Source organism: Primulina huaijiensis, unplaced genomic scaffold (assembly GCF_012295235.1).
Source record: "Primulina huaijiensis isolate GDHJ02 unplaced genomic scaffold, ASM1229523v2 scaffold32625_ERROPOS102951, whole genome shotgun sequence".
NCBI lineage: Eukaryota > Viridiplantae > Streptophyta > Magnoliopsida > Lamiales > Gesneriaceae > Primulina > Primulina huaijiensis.
The window spans coordinates 8,797-32,579 of record NW_027357650.1 but is presented as its reverse complement, the minus strand read 5'-3'; the positions used below and the strand labels follow the sequence as shown (position 1 = coordinate 32,579).

General features: G+C 35.8%; 2 protein-coding genes across 2 annotated transcripts; both read right to left on the bottom strand.

The window, feature by feature from the left end:
• Positions 1 to 4,458: 4,458 nt before the first annotated feature.
• LOC140968185 (trihelix transcription factor GT-4) lies at positions 4,459 to 8,147 on the bottom strand. Its single transcript, XM_073429064.1, has 5 exons — positions 7,439 to 8,147; positions 6,347 to 6,385; positions 5,462 to 5,593; positions 5,059 to 5,283; positions 4,459 to 4,962 (listed from the first exon to the last, which is right to left on the bottom strand). The coding sequence occupies exons 1-5, from the start codon at positions 8,058 to 8,060 to the stop codon at positions 4,760 to 4,762; spliced, it is 1,221 nt and encodes a 406-aa protein (XP_073285165.1). The 5' UTR covers positions 8,061 to 8,147; the 3' UTR covers positions 4,459 to 4,759.
• Positions 8,148 to 11,036: 2,889 nt separating this feature from the next.
• Positions 11,037 to 23,480, bottom strand: LOC140968181 (uncharacterized). Its single transcript, XM_073429060.1, has 7 exons — positions 19,624 to 23,480; positions 19,175 to 19,342; positions 16,096 to 16,318; positions 13,744 to 13,956; positions 13,426 to 13,680; positions 11,690 to 12,222; positions 11,037 to 11,049 (listed from the first exon to the last, which is right to left on the bottom strand). The coding sequence occupies exons 1-7, from the start codon at positions 23,478 to 23,480 to the stop codon at positions 11,037 to 11,039; spliced, it is 5,262 nt and encodes a 1,753-aa protein (XP_073285161.1).
• Between the last annotated feature and the right edge of the window lie 303 nt (positions 23,481 to 23,783).

The window sequence follows — 23,783 nt, the reverse complement described above, 5'->3', positions numbered from 1 at the left end:
CCGAACGTGTTTTTTCTAAAAAAAATTTACCGGACCTATCATGTCAGGTACTCGATATTCGAAAAAAAAAAAATCTCTAATGCTGACAACGCAATTTGATATAAGAAGTGAATGAAATTGTATTCTGCATATTATCTGAAGTATGTGAATTTGTTTCTGTGGACTCCTATTTTGAAAACATAGGGGTTAAACACTATTTTACAGGGGCATTATGCAACTTTGACTTTTTATGAGGGTTAAATGCAATTTTCTCAGGGAAAATTATTTGGTTTTCGAGGGGTATAAAATTGCAAATGGCCAATGAAATATATATTTGGCATGAACGTCTCCTGAACTAAAAACAAATTAAATCGCAAATATTGTAACATACTTAATTCCCGCCGGAAAAGTGTTATTTGTATAAATATTAGAATTTTTCTAGCACATTTAATATTTCTTTAATATATATATATATAATCAAATACTATTAGCAGCTACCCCTCTGGGTCGAGAAAACCCTGACCCTTAAACGGTCTGCCCATGGTCTGTTATGGTTGAGTGACGGAACCAACGGTTCAGGTCCAGGCCCTGTTACTTGTCGGTTCCTAGTTCGATTCAACATTTTTATTTTTAAAAAATATTTTTTTAAAAAAACATTTATAGAAAAAAAAATTAAAAAATAAAGCTTGCACAATTGAACTTATAAAAATCTATCGAATATTTCTTATCTCAATAAAAAATCTATTACATTTTTTCAATAAAAGTTCTATTACATTTCAACTTACAACGTTTTATATAAAAAATATATTACATTCCATTATGTTCAAGCATATTCACTCGCATTTCCTCTCGTCGTTGTTCCGGACGTTCCCTTGGTTTCGTCTTGGTCTCCTTCATCACTTTTAATATGTTGTGTTTGGCTAACGACCTTTGACCAATCATTGACCAAGCATTGGGCTTCCAAATTTTTCGAGCTTAAACTAGAACATCTCTCATCCAATGCATTTTCTCCAATATTAAAATTTTGCTCCATTGCAACCGTTGAAACGAGGCAAGCTTGAATTTCTTTTGCCTTTATAGACAAAACGTGATATATTTGTGGTTTTTGCCATGACCATCGCAAAATGTCCAAATTTTCCATATCTGCATCTTTAAAATCAAAAGTAGTGGTAAAATAATTCTCAAGTTCTTTACCGGAACTTGAAGATCCTCGTGGACGTTTTGTTCGTTCTTTTAATAAAATTTGTGCTTTAATAAGTTTAGAAATAATATTACTAGTAGTAGTGGATTATGTTTCATGCGGAACAATTTATTCACCATATTTGGTGTTATATTCATTATAAATATCATATAAATGAGTTCTAATATTTAAAAAACCAATGAGATATCAGGAACCGTTTCCTTAACATAGTCTAAATATTTATAATATAATTAACATTTATTGTAAATCCTCTAATTTAAGTCTATGATCAAAAACAAAAGCACATAAAAATATTTCAGGAATTTGCAAAAAATATTTTTCTTATTTTTCTTTCATGACATAAATACATTGAACTAAAACATCATCATTAGATTTAATATGTTCAATAAAGATGCATGCAATGTTTCAACAATGTGTCAAAACTAAATGAGAAGTATGATAATAAATATCAGATAATTGGTCACTTGTATAATTAAGAACTTTTAAAATTTCACAAATACTGTAATGTTCTATTGATTTGAAAACAAATAAATATCACGAGTTTGAACACGCTGACGAAAAACATACATAATAATTTTTATATTCAAAAGACAATAATAACAATTTATATGTTGAATTTCAACTAGTTGGAACGTCTCGTGAAAACAGTTTAGATATCATACCATTTATTTTGCAAAATTTGTCTCAATGTTTCATAACTTGGGGATGCGTCCATAAATAATGAATTGCATTCCTAATTGGTTGAATATGTGATGATAAATTTTTTAGTTAATCTTAAACACACAAATTTAAAATAGAACATGTGTACCTAATATGAAAAATTTTACCACATAGTGATGATTTACATATTTCAATAAGCCCACTACTACTAGAAGTATGTGTACTAGCATTATAAAAAAAATGGAAAAAACTTGAGAAGTTAGATCACATTATTCTAAAATAACAAATATAAGTTTTTGTGTCGTGCGTGTTTTGTTCAAATATCTATATGCAAGCAATCTTTTATTAACGTTTCAAGAATTATCAATCCATTGAAATGTAGTACTTATATATGAACAATTTTACTAATGATCACACCAAATATAGAAACACAAAGAAATTTTATTATTTAAACTAGAAAATTCTTTAATTATTTTTTTTATCAACGACTAATTTAAGTGTGCGTTTGAAATTTTTTCGTGGGATATGTCTATAGAAGGATTAGGACTTGTAGAAAGCCAAATTTCAAAAGATAATTTATCACTAAAACCAAAAAAAAGTTGTTCCATCATACAAAATGTAGCTGTTTCTTCTCTAAATTTAGATTCGTCAAATTTAAGAAGTTGAGAATCATTACCCGATTGAGAAGAGAATGCCGAAATTTGAGTTTGAGAACGATCAATACCAATTTCCATCGGATGGTTTTTCTCCATGTATGACATCAAATTTTCATAACCACCTCCTTGTTGACATTTGAAAGTTTTGAACAACATTTGCATTTGGCTTGCATATCACCTGAGAGAAGCGTCGTCTTTTCGAAATTTTTGGTGAAGATATCGGATGTCTTGCGAGGCACCGCTCGAGTTTTACTTTTAGGCACCATCCGATTGCTCATACTTTCTTGACTTTGATGATGACGTGTTTGTTGAGCTTCTTGTCCACGTTTTTGACATTCCTCATCGGAAATTTGAGATAATAGTCATCGACATTGAATGAAGAAAAATCGCGATTCTCAAACTCGGGTGTCATGATGTCTTTTTCCATTCCTTTGCCATCCCTACGTCTTGATCGGCTCTGACCATTTGTATTAATATGATATTGAAGTAATTATGAAAATAAATCAACAAGTGACAATAAACCAAAAATCGAGACTTAATATTTTGATAATCAATAAACAATTGAGAATTAGATATTGAGAAGAAATTGTGAGAAAAATATGAATGGGGTGGGGTTATTTATAGAAAAAGTTTCGGACAAAAAACTGCAATGGTCAACCAGCCAGTCTGGGTCCCATCCAACTGAAGGGTCGATGGGTTTTACAACCATAAACCGTAACCAGACCGCCTTAGGACGGTTCCGGCCACAGTTCTGGATCAAACCCATTGACCACAGACCAGTTCTGATTTTGGTATGGTTTTGACCCGACCCTTGGCTAGGTCTACCCTTTATGTACGAAAATAATAATGCATAATGTACATACCATGACACAACTTCAAATAGGTCATATAATAATGGTTTAAATAAATAAAATAGATCGTCAAGGTATAAGATATTTTTATTCACTAAAAACAAAAATATTCTTAGAGAAAACGGATTTCTCTTTTGAAATGCATTAAAATAAAGTTGTGTTCATAAATATAAAAAACATAATGAAAATAACTTTGAAACTGGACGATCAATTTATAATACTAGTAGTTTTGAGGAACTCATGCTGAGAAAATTAGAATCCACTTCTCCAACCAACTTTCATCATCCCTTTCTCCAACCAATAAGGATCAAAATTTAATATTTCCCAAAAACAGCTAACCAAGTAGTGTATACTATGGTTTGTGGATGTATGCAGCTTAGGAGGAATTTAGTGTATCATAATGTATTCCCTTATTTTTGACAAAAGGTGTCCATGTAGACATGTTATTTTGATAATGGAATTACATTAACACTAAAAAATATCAGTTAGGTAGGAAATAAACCTTTTGAATATGATAATTCATTTTATAAACTTTTAAACTATCAAGACATTTTTTTAAAATTACATTAACACTAAAAAAAGTCAGGTAGGAAATAAACTTTTTCAATATTATAACTCATTTTATAAACTTTTGAACTATCGAGACTTTTAAAAAAACCATAATTTTTTATAATTTCCCCAGCAACATGGAATGTGAGCAAATCTACATGAAAATATAATTTGTGATATCTAAACACCGCGTAAAATTTATTCACAAACGGAGTGTAAATGACAACAAATGAAATATAAATAACACCTTCGCAACATTTGTGCCATGAATGTCATTTATTAACTGAAATTCTACAGCTAGAAACCCACATTCCGTTACTAGAAAAAAATAAAATGAGAGCTACTGCAGAAAAAAAAAATACTAACGACCAATAATCGTCACATTTTGGGTGCACGAAAATTCTCTCTCATTAGCGGGATTCAAACAATAAACATATGGAATGGACCAACGAAACTAGACAAATTCTGAATCCCATTTTCTTGGGCACATATTTAAGATAACACACATTTTCCGTGTAAATAAAGGGTGTGCGTGTTATTCTCAAGAAAATGGGTGGATGGATGAGGCCTGAGGTAATCTTAGTTTTGCAGTTATTTCTTCGTCGATAGATGGTATGTGCTAGCTGCACAATTAGTATGACATGCAGGTATATCCGCTTTTTGGAGCAGTGGGTACATTGGTCGGCATATGCTGCATGCAGCTTGTAAGAAATATTTGTACAAATCCTTGGGATGGGACAAACAGTTGCAAATGTGTTTTTGTAAACATGACTGCCTAGAGTTTCTTAGCAAATCACACACAGAGTCAATCACACCTCCCATCCATTTGTTATCTAAGGGCCACAACAGTTTGTGGTCAGTCCTTAATTGACACCACGGTATACAGCTCCCGGACAAAGCTCATCCAATGTATCAATATTCCGGTAGCCATTGAAATCTCTCAAACAGGTCCACCGGCGGCGGGACAGGAAGTCACGAAAATCATCTTCAGTGTAAAATGTTTTGTCCTCAGTGTGTACTGGCAAGTGATCCGACTCTTCGTACAAACAAACTTTTATTGTGAGGCCTGCAAAGTCAGGAATATATTTTGTAAGTTTATATTAACAGTACTATAACTGTGACACTATTCAAGAGTTACAGGAAAATGTTGCACACAACTGGCCTTCATCAACATGAAGAGTGTAGTTTCCCAAAGGCATGTCTCTGTCAAGAGTTCGAACTACATTATCATCATCCTCTAACCAAAATGCACGTTTCGTCCTTAACCTGAAAGCAGATTTGATGGCTTCTTTGATGGCATCTGCAGTCCCATCAATCCCTATCCTCTTAGAATAATCCCCCAACTTTATGGTTATAACCCTCCCGTCATAAGTGTTACTCTGTTCACCTGCCGAAAAATATAATAATCAGACAGCAAAAAAATCCTAACTATAAATGGACACTCAACTTCCAATTTTACTGTCAAGGAACTGTAACTACTTAAAACACAGAGAACTATAAATGGACACACAACTTCTAATATATTTAACGTTCAGAGGTTATGCACATTCTTTTTGCTGACTAACCATTTCCAGGAGTCTCTCTCCAATTCCAAGGAGAAACACCACTTGCTCCAACAGGATCCGTCGTCGTGATGGCGAGAGGGTGTCCATCATGATCTAAACGTCTTTCTAAATTGAGGGTTGACCTGCCATTAGCTGTATACAAAAGGTCTACCTAAATTTCTTCCATTTATAATCAGAATTGTCTCAATAGACAACCTTGATGAAAATAACATATTTACGCTGTCAATATATTAAAACAAGTTAAAAGAGCATAACTTAGTAACAAATCTGTGCTAATTCTTTGACAGTTCATAATTTTTTTCAGTATTCATAAAAAAATTTGCAAACTTTAATAATCATGATGAAAATGAAACATGACATATTTTCTATCAATATTATACAATGATCATGGAATAACTGAAAATTATCACTTTATTCTAGGGTAGGGTTTGACAATGTCAGGAAGTTCATTAAACCCAAAACACTTCAGCCATCTATGGGGAAGAATGTCAGAGACAAGACAAACAATCAATCCCTTCTTTTTGGCAAAGTCGGTCAATTTTTTTTTTTACTAAATTCTACATTTTAATGAATATGCTCTCACAGAAAAGAGATGAACCTGACTCCTTGTATCATCAAACAAACCTCAATATCTCATGAAGTAAAGTAAGCTAAGTTGGAATCCAAATCATTATGATAGCATCCTTCAAACAGAGTTACTCATCTTGTGTGATAAAACCACACAATTACTACAGACTTTGTTAAACAATCAAATTACATGGAACTCTTTGCATGTCTTAACGCCTAACATGCAGATATCATATATGATTAACCACCAAAATTCAACTACGAGTAAGTTTTTAATCTAAACGCGTCAAACTAAAAGCCTTTGATTGGTAAACACACCTTCCATAGGTCCAAAAGTAAGATTGTTATCATCAATACCTGCAGTAGCCAAATAAGTTGGATCAATTGACCCAGATATAGAAAGATCTGAAATTATAGGAAAAATGTCTTTAACCAATAAATGTTCACGGGTATTTAACATTAAAAAATGAATATGGAGAAATCAAGGACACACCCCAAATAGCCTGGACGTGATTTTGTTAGATAAGAAACAAAATTCATGAATAATAAATATAAAATGTACAATCGAAGGACAACACATCCATGGAAAGGCAAAACAGATTCCCAACCAAATTTAATACCAAGATTCAACACATATATTGTACGATTGTTGAAGGTAGGGAATTGTCAATATATACATGGATAAATTATTCCACATATGGACACTTGCAAATTATTCTAGAAAATATTGGAGAATTCTTTCATACCCGTTTCCATGACTCCCAACAATGAAAACCAGACAGTGCATTATCAAAAGGTTGTGAAATAAAATCAAAATGCAACAAAAACTGGTTTCCAAGAATTATTTTATGCCAAAATTGTAACAACCAAAAAAAGTCCCATAAGAAACAGGCAATTGTATGCATGGGCTCGGTCTCGAGCATACACATACCTACCACTTGAAATGCCCGAATCCATTCATTTCTTTCATAAACACACAAAAGGATAATTTCCAAAAAATTTACATCAAATCATGTCTTTAGAAAATTTTCAACTGTGCATAGCAGCAGAAACTTGAAAATAAGAGATTACTAAACATGATCTTCCCATAAAATACGCAGGTGAAGGATACAGATAAACAGAGTATGTAGATAACACACCCAAAGTAAGTGCCGAGTACATCACTTGAGCAATACTACTCACAAAACTAAATTCTTGTTGTGGCAAGCGATGACACCAAGAGCAGACACCTTTGCGACTAGGAACTCCATAAATACATAAACAAAATCCACATTATCGAAACACTGCAAATTGGGTCAAACAACAAGCCCTAAAAATTGTAGAATAGCACATTCCATGTTTCCATTTCTAAAACATTAAGCATAAAAATTAACAAGAGGAGTTTCATATCAAGGAAACGAAAAATAATACTTTTATCAGCAAACTGCATAAAAGAATCAACTTTAGAACCAGCAGCAGCAGCAGCAGCAGCAGCGTTAGTATGAGGTATGGGATTCTTCCAGGTAGGACCATTCTTGCTCCTTTCCCTCAAAATATCTTCAATTTCCTTATAATAAGACATCTTAGCAGATCCATTTCCGTTTCCGTTTCCATCATGATTCTGCTTAGCTTTCTTAAACTCTTTCAGTAAATTCCTCCATTTATCGGTACACATAGTGGGGGATCTGTCAAACCCTTTTTCCCTCATCTTCAAGGATATATTATCCCACAAATGCTTATTGGATTTGGAGGTATTGAACAGAGAGTCAATCTCCCTACGGAGAGATATAAGGGCCCGGGTTTCTTCTTGAATCCAAGTCTCGGCTCTTTTCTTGGGAGCAGATGAGGACGATGGGTTATTGGCGGCAGCCGGCGTATTGATTGTGTCATCCCCGCCGCTGGAAATGGTGGCGGCGGTGGTGTCGGGTCCATCAGTGAGGAGGTGCAGGTGAGGGGGGAGTTGAATTATCATGTTGTTAGTGGGGTGGGATTCTTGTTTATTGTTGTAGAAATCGATGGAGTCTTGTTGTGGGGGTTTTTCAGACATGTACATTTTTTTTGGGAGAGTAATTGGAGGAAGAAGGGTGGGGCTGGAGGTTTGAAGAAAACAAAAATGAACGTGGTGTTTGAGATTGGCTTGTTTGGCCCAGGCTGATCACACACACACATATATTTATTATATCATTTCTCATTTTTCAGGAAAAGAGCATGGACGTCTTCAACTAAACGTGCAACCCTGTTAGCTTCCTCCGCGCGTGTCGAAACCTTAATTGCCCCTAACTCCACATGGAAGAAACAGGTAGCCAATGGACTCACATTAGGGATCGCGCATCAGATTACTATGTAGGAGTAGGAGTGCAATTAAGCGCAAGATTAAGGCAAAGAAGTGAAGTTTAGCCCAAAAGTTTGTTCCATCAAGCTGCCTTCGCTTACTCATTCTTCTCAATTATTATTTTCGCTTACCATTCTACGTACCTGTATCATATGCATCACGCGTGAGTTATTCCTGTTAGTTTTATCTATCAAATAGATAGAAAAATTAACTTTGAATTTTTTTTTAAAAATCTTTGGGACAAAACCTGGAACGTTACATTGAATAATGTTAAATGTACAACCAAAATATCGTACAACGATATTTACAACAATTAAATCATGATATTTTGTTATTATATCATGAGATTTTAATATTGAATTTGTCATGAGATGTTGATAAATGAAATTTTTATATTGAATTTTTTGTGTTGTAAGAATTGTTGTACAAATTTGGTTGTATATGTAGCATTATTCCGTTACATTTAAGATTGAATTAGGAAAGTATCGATCATCACATTCATGCTTATATGATATTGTTATCTGTTATTTTGTACATAATGTGAAATGTGAAAATCTTAAAGTTTAGGAAAAAAATCTGGGCAAATCTTGATAGAGATGAAGTTTCACTTTTTAAAAATAAAATATCTACAATATTATCAACAACTTGAATTTGAATAGTCTAAATTAAGAAATAGTGTTCATATTCTTGTATTTAAAGTTGATTTATGTGGGTACGATACTTGGACTCATCATCAAATTATTACTACTTGACCTAGTCCGCTTGTTAGAATTATTAGAATATGAATTATTTTATTTAATTTAGGCTAATCAAATTCAAGTGAGACGAGATAAATTATTTAAAAAATTAAAATAAATTAACTAAAGCTAAGAAAATTCAAACTAGAGACGAGAGAAGGTTAATTTAGATGAAAATTCAAAATTTTAAAAGTGACTAAGGTGTATAACGGTACCGAGACAAGTTTATAATATATGTATCAAATTCAATAAATTAATTATTTAATTCACGACAAAATTTTCAAAATTATTTATTAAACGATTTCTCGAATTAGTAAACCTAATTAAATCTTACAGTCTAATTTTTTTCTAAATGAATTTAATAAGATTCAATCGCATTAAGTCTCAGAGAATTTAAGTTTTTCGACCTAAAGTCGCGTATTGAAACGAATACTATTTTTAGTCGGTTTAACCATGTGTTGATTGATGTAGTGAAACAAATATTAATCTACCGCCTTTTGGTTTTTTATTAACTAACAAATATGCAATTTAATTGATCAGATTAAAAGAACACATGATTAACGGCATCAATAAATGAATCAAAATAAATAATAAAATCAAATCAAACTCAAAACATAAAAAAATAACATGTCTCGCCTCTATGGTGACTTTAGTCTATAACATATGCATGCTCTTCCACCAGACCAATCAACTACACAACAAAGAGATTATTAATTTATCACTGCTGATTTGGGAATGGAGAATACACACAAATGTAAAACCTGGATAACCCTTTTTTTCGGGGAAAAAAACAGATTTGACCCTAAATGCAAAATAATCTAGAAATTCGGCATGTGGAGAGGGGAAGAAAAACGGACTGGCAATGAGATCATAAAATTCCATGAGTTGGACGCTGGCTGAATTTCATAGCAATGAGACAAAAGAATTCAATCAATACTCTTCACTTCCATGACTAACGGGGAAATCAGCAGCTGCCGGCGAAGAAGATGCAGCGGAACGTAAGGCGATGGAGTGGAGGAGGAGGAGGTCACTACAATACTATATGGATTTCTGATTTATTTATTAAGGCAAAATATTTATATTCTATTTATAATATCGAGCTTTGTTTTTCAAAAGCATTTGGTAAAATCCGCAAAAATTTATTTTACCTTTTTCCCGAACCTTACCTTACCTCTATTATTATTAAAAATAAAATTAATTTTGATACACAAATTATTGATTTGTTTTGTATATGAACTATAGTAAACAATTTAATTGGTATATGAATTATTTATAAATTGACAAACGGATATATGATCTCCTTTTCCTTTTCTGTCCCTACCTCCAAATTCTATATAAAAGACATAAGTATCTAATCCTAGTGCAAAAATAAAATAATCGGTTCAACATAGATAAGAAAAACAAAAACTTAAACTAATGGATAAAATACTAAACTAAATGTCAAAACTTAATCAACTGCAAGCTCTAACGATGCTAAGTCAAATAACTAAAAGCATATAAACAAGTACGAGCAAGTAATCAAACACGACACAATCATTCTACTTTTGTCTATACTCGAGTGCCATATACTCTAATTTGAGAGTATCTCTGTGTACGCTCTAAAACCAACTATGAAGACGTGCTCCTATATAGCATATAATGACCAATCAACAATGATTAATTAACGTAAACGACATAAACTATTTGAAAATTTTTCTTTATGGCCTACAAAATTTTTGACATGATCTCCTCATAAGTAGAATATCCCAAAAATTTCAAAAAAAAAACACATCATCTTGGATAACCCGTTATGGCATAAAAACAATCACAACATAAAAGAAAATAGAGTACCCCGTACCAGGAATGCGACATCAAATCATCGCTCGTCCATGCATGTACATCGGGAATGCAATTTGCAAAGCCACTCGTCCCTAGATGTCATATGTTAATATGACTAATCCTATCCTACTCGTCTACCTGATTACTTAGTATATCTGAACAGAATCAACATAAAGTATCATCAAAAAAGTCAAAGCTCGACATGCTATGCCATTCCAATTAATGCATGAATGCATCAGATAAAACATTCTAGTAACATAATAACAAACAATATCCACTGAATATTCTTACACGTCGATATAAATGTCATAACAATATAAGTTTGAGCGTAACTCAACCAAAAAATTACAATAACACAATAATTATTTTAAGGGCATCCTGACGAATCCAAACCCGTGGCAAACCATCATTTCACATCAAATCATAATTATTTCCAAAAATCCAACACTTTAGCCTAAAATTCCAAAATAACCATTTAGGCTTTAAAATTTCTAAAACTTGCGACTTATAAAATAAAATTCTCAAAATCAATATTTTTTAGTTCAAATGTAGCAATACTAGTATTTAAACAATTAAATAATTAAAATTAGTTTATAATTCCCAACTTAGCTTTACTTCAAAAAAATTTCATATCTATTTCTAAAAATTAATTTATATTCTCAATTATCATTATAAATGAAACCGTATCTTGAAAAACCGTCTATGAAAGTTATAAAATACTGTTGACCATTCGAAGAAGCCTAAGAGAATGGTCCACAAATATCAGTATGTATCAGTTCTAAGATGCCTGAATACCTGTTGGCTTCAAATCTCTTTTTGTTAGTTTGTTTTCCCTTTATACAATTAACACAATTATTAAAATATGTGTAATCTAAAGGTTTGAGAATTTCGTCTGACACAAGTATCCTTATTCTCTTTTCAGAGATATGACCCAATCTTTTGTGCCATAATGCAGCTGAATTCTCATTGGTTAATTTTCTTTTAGTGCCTCTGCTTGTTTGCAGGGATTCACTAAATGAAGCAATAACATTCAACGAATAAAGATTATCGTATCTTGATAAAGAACCTGAACCAACCAATTTTGAATCGAGAAACAAACTGAATATTCCATTTCGAAAAGAACAAGAATAACCAAATTTGTCCAATGCAGAAATGAATATCAAATTCCGTATAAAATACGGTACAACAAATGTTTCATAAAGATTCAAATATATTCCAGTCTTTAACAATAATCTAAATTTTCCTATTGCCTCAACTTCGACTTTGTTTCCATCACCAACGTAGATGAATCTTTCAGCATCACTTGGCTTTCGGCAATCCAGGCAACCCTGCATAGACACACTACAACAAAAATGGCTTTCTGTAGCGCGCATACGGGCTTTCCGCAGCGCGCATTGCATGCTGCGAAGTTGCAAGCCGTTGAAAGTTCAAGATTATCCGCGGCGTGCATTTGCACGCTGTTAATATTACTATCAACGGCGTGCATATGCACGCTGTTAATACAACTATCCGCAGCGTGCAATGCACGCTGTAAATATTCAAAAAAATCTAAATATTAGCGACGGTTTTTGACACAACCGTCGCCCATTAGCGACGAGTTGAAACTGAGAATGCCGTCGCTAAATTAGCGACAGTTTACAATCCGTCGCTAAATTAACGACGAAATTTAATTTAGCGACGGTTTTGTACTTTTTGTAATTTAATTAATTTTAAAAAAATTACAATACAACTATAATAAATTGACTGATGAGCTTTACTAACACTTAAAAAAATAAACCTAAAATTGAAAAAAAAAATTTATTTAGATCGAAATTAAAAACGTATTTGAGAAAAAAAATTTAAGTGTTGTGAAGTGGTGGGGAAGAAAGTTGAACGGAAATCGGATATTTATAGACAATTTGCGACTATTAGCGACGGTTATCCACTATACCGTCGCCAGTAGCGACGGTTTTTATATAACGGTCGCTGCTTTACGTCTATTAGCGACGGTTATATAAAACACGTCGCTAACAGCGACGGAATCTTTTTTAACTGTCGCCGATTTTAGATCGACGACGGTCTCTGAATAACCGTCGCAAATGTAAATTAGCGACGGTTATAAAAAACCCGTCGCTAATTTAAAAATCACACATTTAAATTTACAGCGCCCATTATTGCACGCTGCGGATAGTATATAATATTACTTTCCGCAGCGTGCTTTGACTGCACGCCGTTAATGTATATGTTATTAACGGCGCGCATTAAAAGCACGCTGCGGAAAGTATATAGTATTTACAGCACACATAAATGCACGCTGCGGATACTACTTTCCGCAGCGTGCCTTTACTGCACGCCGTTAATACTGTCAAGTGCAATATTATTAACAGCACACGTATGGATGCACGCCGTTAATAATACTATTAACGGCGTGCTTTTAATGTGCGCCGTTAATAGTGCGCTGCGAAAAACTATTTTTGTTGTAGTGACACATTGATGTGAGTTGTTGCACAGGAATCTATCCACCACGTGTGTCTAGCCACTGTTAAATTAACCTCAGAATAAACCATATTCAAAAGCATATATTTCTTAACATGCCAAGCGTGATAATTATTGTATTGCTTCTTTATATGCCCATCACCGCCACCGAAAAAATAACAAGAACTTTGAGAATCACTGGGATTCTTCTGTTTTTTTCTCGGAGGCTGTGTATCCATAGCTTCCTTATCCTTCTTTTTCTTTCTTTTATCCTTCGAGACAGAGGCATAATGAGGACTTTCTGTCTTTTCTTGCTTCAACCTTTCCTTTTCCTGAACACAGTGCAAGATGAGCTCATTTAGAGATCAAATATATTTCTGACAGTTATAGCTCACCTTGAACCGGTTAAACTGAGGAGGAAGAGATATCAAAACCAGATGCACTAGCAAGTCCTCAGAGAGGTCAAGCTTCAGTGCTTTCAACCTTGAAGCAAGATGAGACATTTCCATAATGTACTCCTTGATCTTGGCCTTATCTTTGTACCTCATTAAAACCAGGTTTGTCAAAAGTGTACCAATTTCACTTTTCGCAGACCTCTTTTCGAGGTCCTGAAGGAAAGCCTTAGCCATAGCAATGTCATTAGACTTTGTACCCATGAATGTTTATGGAATAACCCTCTTCATAATTATCATACACATGCGATTCAACCTCTGCCACCTTTCAAACTCCATCTTTTCATTAGAGGTACTCTTATCCGTAATGACGGGAGGAGAGCCAACCCTTATCGCAAGATCCAAATCCATGACTCTGAGAACTATCAATAAATTCTCTTGCCACGATTTAAAATTCGAGCCATTTAACATAGGAATATAATTTATGTTGGAATGAATATTTGCAGGAGTCAAATCTGAACAGAGAACAAAAAACCAAATATACATGCTCAACGAAATATCCAAATAAAATAATCAATAAATTCAAATAATGTAAACCCCACAAACATAATATCGAGCACTCCATTAATGTTTCATCTTTGGACAAAAGATTAACTTGTAAGTGATATCCTGGTGCAGCAGTCAAACACTGATAGTAACTATCATGTCAAATAACAATCTTTTTTTGGGCCGATTTATTATTCACATGAAAAATCGAACAACTATCACATGTTTACCACCACAAGAACATGTGTAATTATATTAAATATTAATATTCTTTTGGGCCGATCAATGTTCATATAAATCGCATATACCGAAATCTTTTTGTATTTCAAAATAAAATTAATTTCCATAAAGAAGTCACTTTGGCAACATTTTATTTCAATTAATCTATTTTAAAAATACATATAACCTTATAATTATTTGAATAATTAAATATTTAACCTTAACCGAATAAACCCGAACCGAAAAAAATAACGTTTTTAAATTTCTATTTTCGAAATTCCGTACGGCCCGACCCGAATCCGTATTTTTTTACCCGAATTTTCTGTTTTCCTGTAAAATATTTTGTTGAACAAAACTGGAAGGAGAATCGAAATCTTATACCAAAACTTTAAAATTTTCAACCAAAACTGAAATTTTAAAATATTTGATTTTCATCCAAAATATTTTTCAGATTTGAAAGCATATGAAAATATTTTTCAGATCTGAAACTATATCAAAAAGGTTTTAAACAAAATTTTCTTTTCCAGATCTGGATCCAAATAATATCCAAAACTTTAAACAAATCTCAATGATTCAAGCATGAGTGACTCTGATACCACTTGTTTGGGAAAACTCATAAACCGTAGAATCTATCATGCTAAATTATTCAGAATTTGACTGAAAACTTAAGCAAAAGCGTACCTGAAGCCATAATCTTGAATTCTTTAGAATGTGTCTTGATCTTCTAGATCTACACGCTCTTTCCTTGATAGAATACTTTAGTTTTCTCTTCTAAACTATTTTCTTAATGGGAAGATAATAGAGAATGTGATAGAGTGTGATTTGGGGACCATGACATATATATATATAGATAATGTTTATCATTTTCTTATGATATTTCTGTTTTAGCCCATTATAAAAACAGAAATTACACTTAAGTCTCTACACATTAAAGACCCACGACCTATTATATTCATTAAAGCCCAATAACTAGAAATCTTAGTTGATCACTCTATTTTGGGCTTAACTTGATAGACAACTACAACACATAATTATTNATTTGTTCTCAATTTATTTAAAATAGATTGTACATATAAACTCTCATATATAAATAAAAAAATTATTTTTGTATGAGCAATTTATTTATTTAAAAATACTTAAATGATAATCTTTTCAAAAAAATGTAAAATCTATTTAATCTATCTAATCTAGTATAATAAAAACTATGTATAAATCAAAATTTTAACCAAGTTTTGTTACTTCTAAAATATAATATAAAAATATTCTTAACTTAAAACAATAATTATCAGTGCATTTTGTATGATAAAAGACAAAATACAGTTTTTAGTAAATAAATATCGTAATTAGTTAGACCATTAACAAAAATTTATGTATCAATTTAGCATTTAATCAATAATACATAAATTAATTTTTCTACTTAAATAATCACCTTGTGCACAGTCAGCACAGAAAAGAAATGTTTATGTTTAATTAAAAAAGGAAAATGGATCGCCGCTCCCGAGAAAGCAAAGCATTTATGACCGCAATTGAGTGAGATAGAGGATAGGTCTCCGAAAATTTTCAGAGAACCTTGAGAAATTTCAAACATACCCTCCGCCACCATGGTGCTCCTTTGCAACGATGAGGTTTCCGACTGCCAGTTCCAGAATATATCCTTTGAAAAAAACCACTGCGCGAGACAAAATGAGCAAGATCCCTAACAAAAGAAAGCTCCAAATGCCAGACCCTGCTCCTGTGGTTCGCAATGTCATTGCCGAGTCCACCAATATACACCATGGTCACCGAAACTCTCCGTACTTTCAATAAACTATACCTTCAATGCATTCAGGCAAATGACTTCACTCCACCCTTTTCTTGGTTTGTTACTGTTTGGTGTGCTGTTATCTCAACTCTACCTCAAACTCAGATTGATTGCTGTTTTTTCCACTAAGCGCTACGTGTTTTCATTCAAATTATAGGAAGAAGAGAAGAGGTGTGCAAGGCAAGAAGCTGATGACAAGGGAAGCGCAAAAAAAGTTTCCCTGTAAGACCCCAATATTTATCATAATATAAATATATACACATATATATAATTATTGACACACACACACACACACACATATAATTATTGACAGGGGCGGATTTATGTTATGGCCAACAAGGGCCACAGCCCCCCAAAAATTTGTCATTTTTTTAGTTTATATTGATTTTTGAAAAATTGAGTATATACAAGTTACGTTGTCCGAGTGCTGTTGCCGGCTGTGGATGTATATATAATTGAGTATATATATACATATAATTGTGGTGGGACAATTAATTGATGGTAAGGAAAGAGTTTTTGTACGTGTAAACATGGGTTCGAATCATCAATTTCAATCTTAGATTTTTTTTCCTTTTTAATAATTGATTTACTTTTAATTTTTTTAATATTTTACTACTTTTAAATTTATCACCTATTAGTGCTCAATATGTTGATAAGCGAGGTCGAGTCCGTCATCAAGGCAATTTCACCATTGAGCATCATTATAGGATAAACTTTTTTTATGCCACGATAGATTCACAAATGCAATAAATTAATGTGCGTATTAGTGAAAATGCGATAGAGTTACTCATGCTTATTTCTGCTTTAAATCCTCAAAATGCAAGTGATTCATTGAAATATCTGGATATATGCAAATTGGTTTTAAAATTTTATCCACAAGATTTTACTAGTGAAGAAAAAGAACGGTTAGAAATGCAGTTAAAGCACTATGAGCATAATGTAGTCAAAGGGTCATATTACAAAAGTCTTTCAACTATTTCTCGAGTGTGTCAATGGTTGGTGAAGACTAAAAAAGCTGCTACATATGACCTTGTTTTTAGACTGATCGTGCTTGTGCCGACTCTTTCAGTTTTTACCACTACTACAGAACGGTCATTCTCAGTTATGAATATCGTCGAAAGTAGACTTCGGAGCAAAATGGAGGATGATTTTCTCTCGGATGCATTGATGATATTTATTGAAAGATAAATTGCTAAAAATATTTGTATAAATACTATTAGTGAAAACTTTGAAAATTTTAAGGAACGTTGAATTCCTTTTAGTTAGAAATTTTCTTGTTAAAAACGTATTGTTTATGTTTAATTGAATATAACCAATGAAATTTTTATTTTTCCTCTTTAATATTTTGTTCGATTTTTTAAACGGCTCCCACAAAGTGGAAATCCTAGATCCGCCCCTGATTATTGATACATATTGTTTAACTATATATATGATACACGTCTATATATATATACACACACACGTATTAATGCAAATAAATATTATAATACATTTGTAAAGAAATATTTTATATATATATATATAAAGAAAAAAGGAAATTAAATAATAAATAACCAAAAATTAGTCCCATCAAAATATTTACTTGTCTCTGTAATGATGAAGGCTAGACACTACTTGTTCCTTATATACTAGACTCAATCCTATTATAAAAAGAAAGACGATTCGTTTCAGAAGTCACAAAAGCCTAGTCTTTTTTTTCAACCTTCCACTGTAGTGTTGAGGTAATTATTCAGCCTAATTATTATTATTATTATTATTATTATTATTTTTTATTAATTTACTTAAAAAAACCGTTAAAGTCATATTAACTGTTAAATATGAAATTTTAATATTTGGATTTCATGGAGAATTTATTAACCAAGACTATGATAATCTTTAACGCACAGGATATAGATCATATATATTTTAAGTCAGTTTTTCTTTCAAAAATTTTTGTATTGTAGTCAATATATTTACATAAAACCTTTATAACTTTTAGTGAAAATTTCTTTTAAATTTACTTACCGTGATAAAAAGGTTTTAGTTTATTAAGCTAAACCAATTTAAATACAATAACGATGAGTATGTATGAACTTTGTAGCGTGATCGAAGTTCGAAGAGTTGATATAAAATAATTACTAGCATCTTACTTGTCAAAAAGGTATGTTATTAACGGGTAAGTTTAGGTTTTAGGGTTTAGGTTTTAGGGTTTAGGGTTTTTTTTAACGGAAAACACCGCCAGATGCGGGGGTTTAGGGTTTAGGGTTTCGGGTTTGGGGTTTCGGGGGTTTAGGGGTTTTCGGGGTTTCGGGGTTAGGGGTTTCGGGTTTAGGGTTTAGGGTTAGGGGTTAGGGGGTTAGNAAGAAATACAAGATAAAACCTAAAGAGAAGGAGACTATACCAAGACCTCTCGAAAGGCTAGTCCGACAACACATAAAAACAAAACATAAACTAGATTGGCAAATACATGTGCCAAAAATTAACAACTAGGAAAAGCGCAAAATAGAAATAACATAAAAGAGCAGCGGTAGATAAATCAAAACAAATCGAAGACTAAAGTCATAAGTCCACGCATGACTGGAACTCTGATATAAGAGGTAATCAAGAGAGAATACCCATAGCCAGCAATGGACGCAGGAAAAGTATAGAACATAATCCACATCACGAGAATCCAAAGGCCGCAAAGGAGAGATAGTGGCTGGCCCATCTAAAAACCAAGACCCGCAGACAATGAGAATGTATGGACCCCCTAGCACTGAAGTATCATATAAAAGTGAAAAACAGATCATCCAACTAGCCCAGTGGACAAGGAGAAGCCATGCAGCCCTGATCCAGCTCAACATCCAAAGTGAATCTCGATAGTCTGGTACTGAGGAACCGCTGAGATACCCAGGAGATGATAGAACAAATAGCTGGGGCAAATAGTCAACGCCCCAAGTATGAAAACCGATAGTAACCGCGAATCCAAGAGTGGACGCACCAGCTGGAGCAAAAAGAGAGCATCCAGAGCACCGGAAGTAAGACAGATGTCCGAGCTCATCCAATGAAACAACACACCTGCAAAAATAAGAGTACACGAAAAACACACGAAAAAACGCACACACCCAGAAAAACAAGATCTTAACACACACACACAAACGCCTACACACACAGACACACCCACACTTTTTTCTTTCTTTCTTTTTTTTTTTTTTAACTGGTACAAAGGCGAGTATCATCTGGCTCTGAGATAGGGGAGCCCATAGAGATCAGATCGGGCAAAGGTGTAAACAAGGGTGGAGAGGGAGGATCCTAGAACTAGAGAAAAACGCCTATGCGTATGAGCCTCCAGTGCCAACGCATCCGCCACCGAATTCCCCTCACGGAAGATATGGGAGATATGAACCTGTCGACCCCTCAAAAGACAAACAATCCTGGTAACAATGTGGTCTACCTGCCAACTACACCTCCTAGATCTGAGAGTCTGGATAGAAATCTGAGAATCTGTCTCAATCCACAGAGGAAAAAGGCTGAAATCAGTACAGATAAGGAGACCCCTCCAAACGGCCCACAACTCGGCTCTGACATTGGTCCCGGCACCAATAAACTCATTGAAGGAGAGGATGATCCTGCCGAACGAGTCCCGAACAATGCCACCAGCTGAAGAATCACCAGGATTACCTCGAGAGCTCCCATCCACATTCAATTTGAAACAACCCGCTGGGGGACGAAGCCATCTGACAATCGTCATTTTGCGGGTTCTCCGATGATGCACCGAGATGCCCATGAGACTGGCAGCATAAAAGAAGCCCAGCCAATGGCTAGGCTTGATAATATGAGCAGAATGAGCCAGTTTAAGGTAAGAAGTGATTTGGGATCTGACAGTTGCCGCAGAGATAGGCAACTGTCGATGCTTGGCATCATTTCTAGCAGTCCAAAGGAACCACATAATGATGAAGGGGAGAAACTCTACCACATGTCCACCAGGTGACCAGTGTAGGTTCTTCTTCCAAGCACTAAGAAAGAAACTAAAATCTTGGGTTCGAGGGATACGAACCCTGAAGATGGCCCCAAAGTAATGCCATACAGAACGGGCAATGGGACCATCGATGAATATGTGGGAAAAGGTCTCGGCCATGTCGCAACATTGACACCGAGACACCAAAGTAACCCCACGCTGCTGAAGCACCTCATCAACAGGAAGCCACTTATGCCAAAATCTCCAAAGGAAGAAAGACATAGTGGGCCTCAGCCAGCTACCCCAACAGGGGGTAAGAATGTCTTGAATGGCATCTCTCGCACGAACGGACTCCCAGGCAGAACGAAAAGAAAATGCGCCATCAGGGCTCAGAGTCCAACGAGCAACATCAGGCTCCCCCTGAGCAATAGGAATCAGGGTAATATCCTCAGCAAGTGCTGGGCCAACAGCCAATGAGAGCCTATCAAAGTCCCACCCCTCATCCAAGAAGAAGCAGGAGACGCGAGTACCACGATCACCACGGACCTGACGCAGAGTGGATAAAGGTGCGTCGCCGAACCAGGCGTCATCCCAAAAGGATAAGTCCCCGATGCCGACCCGCCAACGGATGCCATACTCTGCTCTAAACCGAATCTGAAGCATTCTGCGCCACGTAGGATAAATGTGCCCCCGGATGGGGACATAGGATGGATGCTCTGCCCTACAATACTTATTCATGAGGAATTTCGCCCAGAGGGAAATGCCCTGCCTGAATCTGAACCATAACTTGATCGAGAAACTATCGACCAAGTCTTTCAACTTGCGGAACCCGAGGCCCCCTTCTGAGACGGGGAGGCAAGCACGAGACCATCTGGCCCAATGCCACTTTTTCTCAAGAGGTCGAGACCCCCATAAGAAACCATTGAAAATCAGCTCAAGTCTCTCGATGATCGCCAAAGGAGGATGGATCACCTGGAAGAGATAGATGGGGAGAGAAAGGAGCACACTGCGAATTAGAGTCATACGACTCCCGGGAGACAGAGTGCGGGAATCCCAACCTTCTAATTTCTTCCGAACGGCTTTAAGAATGGGCTCAAAAAGAGAACACTTGCGATTTCCTCGGAAAAGAGGAACTCCAAGGTATTTGGTGGGAAGATGTCCCTCTCTGAAGCCAGTCAAACGAAGAAGTCGAAGTCTAGAACGCTCAGGACAACTAGGAGCAAGGAAAATAGCGCTCTTAGAAGCATTGACCATCTGTCCCGAGCAATTGGCATAATGCCCAAGAAAATCCATAATGCAACGTATGCCACTGGACCCGCCGTTAGCAAAAATAATGATATCATCAGCATAGGCTAAGTGGGAGACCAAGGTGTCGCATCCTGATCGAAAACGAGTATGCGGGAACTGTAAAGAGAGGCGGTTCAACCCCCGAGAGAGATATTCCGCCCCCAGGATGAAGAGGAGCGGAGAAATAGGGTCTCCTTGACGGAGACCCCTGGAGGAACTGAAGAAACCGGCGGGGGTGCCATTGATATTCAAAGAGAACTTGCAATGGGAAATGCAAGCCGATACCATAGCAACTACAGAAGCCGAGAAGCCAAGCTTACTGAGAATTTGGAGGATAAAATGCCATTGGACCCGGTCGTATGCCTTGGCCATATCCAACTTGATAATGACATTACCCCCACGAGAGGGAAGATTGAGATTATGTGTAAGTTCCTGGGCAAGAAGGATATTGTCAGAGATAATCCGGCCAGGAACAAAACCACTCTGATTCGGTGAGATGATCTTCTCGACAACCTTGCACAGACGAGAATAAAGCAATTTTGAGATGATCTTGTTCGTGACATTGCAAAGGCTGATGGGACGAAAATCTGACCAGGATTGAGCCCCGTCAACTTTCGGAATCAAAGTTATGGTGGTGGCAGTGAAGCCCTGGGGCATCGGGGACCCATGGAAGAAATCCAAAACCGCATCAAGAACATCCTGCTTGATAATGTCCCAGCAGTGCTGGAAGAAAGTCGAGGAGAACCCATCGGGTCCTGCAACACTATCCGGATGAATGGAAAAAACTGTAGCACGAACCTCTTCCAAGGAAGGGTCGGCAGTGAGACAACGGTTCTCTGAATCCGAGATCAGAGGAGTGAAGTCAGAAAAATCAGGACAACTCAGGACAGAAGGCTCTCCATTAAGCAGGTTCTGAAAGAAGGCTGTACCGGAGCTTTGAATGAGAGCAGGAGAAGTGAGACAGACCCCATCCTCCCAGATACGAAAGATCCTATTGACCACACGCCTCTTCTTGACCATATTATGGAAGAGTTTGGTGTTCTTCTCACCATCCTCTAACCATCTGCAGGCAGCTTTTTGTTTCCAAAAATCCGCCTCCATGGCAGTGATTCTAGCAAGATCTTCATTGCATTTGGATAAGCGAGTCCAGTGCAAATCTGATGGATCAGTCTCACAAGCAACTTCAGCGAGTTTCACAGCGAACTCAGCATCAGTGATTTTATCAAAGATGTTTCCAAAGACATCTTGATTCCACCATTTGAGGTGACTTTTGAGGCGCTTGAGCTTGACGAAGAGCCGAGTCATACCTGTCAGATGACAGGGATTGTGCCAGTTCAATCGCACGGTCTGAAGAAAATTATGGTGTCTCGTCCACATGCTCTGGAACCGAAAGGAACACGGCCTGCGAGCACTAATGGGGGTGGAAATAAGGAGGGGGGAATGATCCGAGACAATACGAGGAAGATGCTGGACTCGGATAGAGTGAAAATGATCACACCAGTCAGTCGAAACGAAGACTCTATCAAGACGCTTCCAGATGGTTTTATTCGTCCAGGTGAAGGACGACCCTTCAAACCCAGCATCAACTAATCCAGACTCAAGAACGAACTCATTAAAATCATCCATAGGGAGACGTCGCCCACCAGAAGTACCAAGGCACTCACTGGCATCGCGAACAATATTGAAATCTCCCCCAACAAGCCAAGGACCCACTTCAGGTTTGATATGGAGCAACGAAGCCCAAAGATCGCGCCTTTCAATATAGTCACATTTGGCATAGACAAAGGAGCAAAAGAGAACAGAAGGGAGGAAAGGAGCAGAAATACGGACGTGTAATAGCTGGACATGATCAAGATCACACTCAACGTTAACATCCTCAGAAGAAAAGACCCAAATGTGCCCAGAGATATTAGAAATGACACTGCGAAATCCTAACCTACGGGAAATGAAACGCTGATCAAGCGGAATCATGGGCTCCAAGACGACTAGGACTTTAATACGATGTTGTTTAACATAGGTATGTAGCCGTTGTTGAGATCCCGGGTTCCCAAGACCTCTAACATTCCAAATGAGGCAATTCATGGGGAACGACCACGAGAGGGGTGCCGTTTCTTCGCTGACTTGTCAGAGACTCGGGACAGCGGACGTTTTTTGGTGGGATCCGTCATGTCGGAGTCCCTATCAAGATCGACAGAGTTCCTAGCATCACAAGATGCAGATCGGCGGGGTGACTGGATGTCATGATCCCTCTCTGACTCAGAAACCAAGAGATTG

What these genes read in the sequence shown, in the direction of transcription:
- LOC140968185 (XM_073429064.1), bottom strand. Translation starts at nt 8,060, where the DNA reads ATGTACATGTCTGAAAAACCCCCACAACAAGACTCCATCGATTTCTAC. An exon ending in GAGAGAGACTCCTGGAAATG is followed by an intron (nt 5,284 to 5,461) that starts GTTAGTCAGCAA and finishes ATTTTTCGGCAG; the next exon opens with GTGAACAGAGTAACACTTAT. An exon ending in CACTCTTCATGTTGATGAAG is followed by an intron (nt 4,963 to 5,058) that starts GCCAGTTGTGTG and finishes CTGACTTTGCAG; the next exon opens with GCCTCACAATAAAAGTTTGT.
- LOC140968181 (XM_073429060.1), bottom strand. Translation starts at nt 23,480, where the DNA reads ATGATTCCGCTTGATCAGCGTTTCATTTCCCGTAGGTTAGGATTTCGC. An exon ending in TTTGTTCTATCATCTCCTGG is followed by an intron (nt 16,319 to 19,174) that starts GTATCTCAGCGG and finishes AATGCATTGAAG; the next exon opens with GTATAGTTTATTGAAAGTAC. An exon ending in TGAATATGGTTTATTCTGAG is followed by an intron (nt 12,223 to 13,425) that starts GTTAATTTAACA and finishes GTGTCTATGCAG; the next exon opens with GGTTGCCTGGATTGCCGAAA.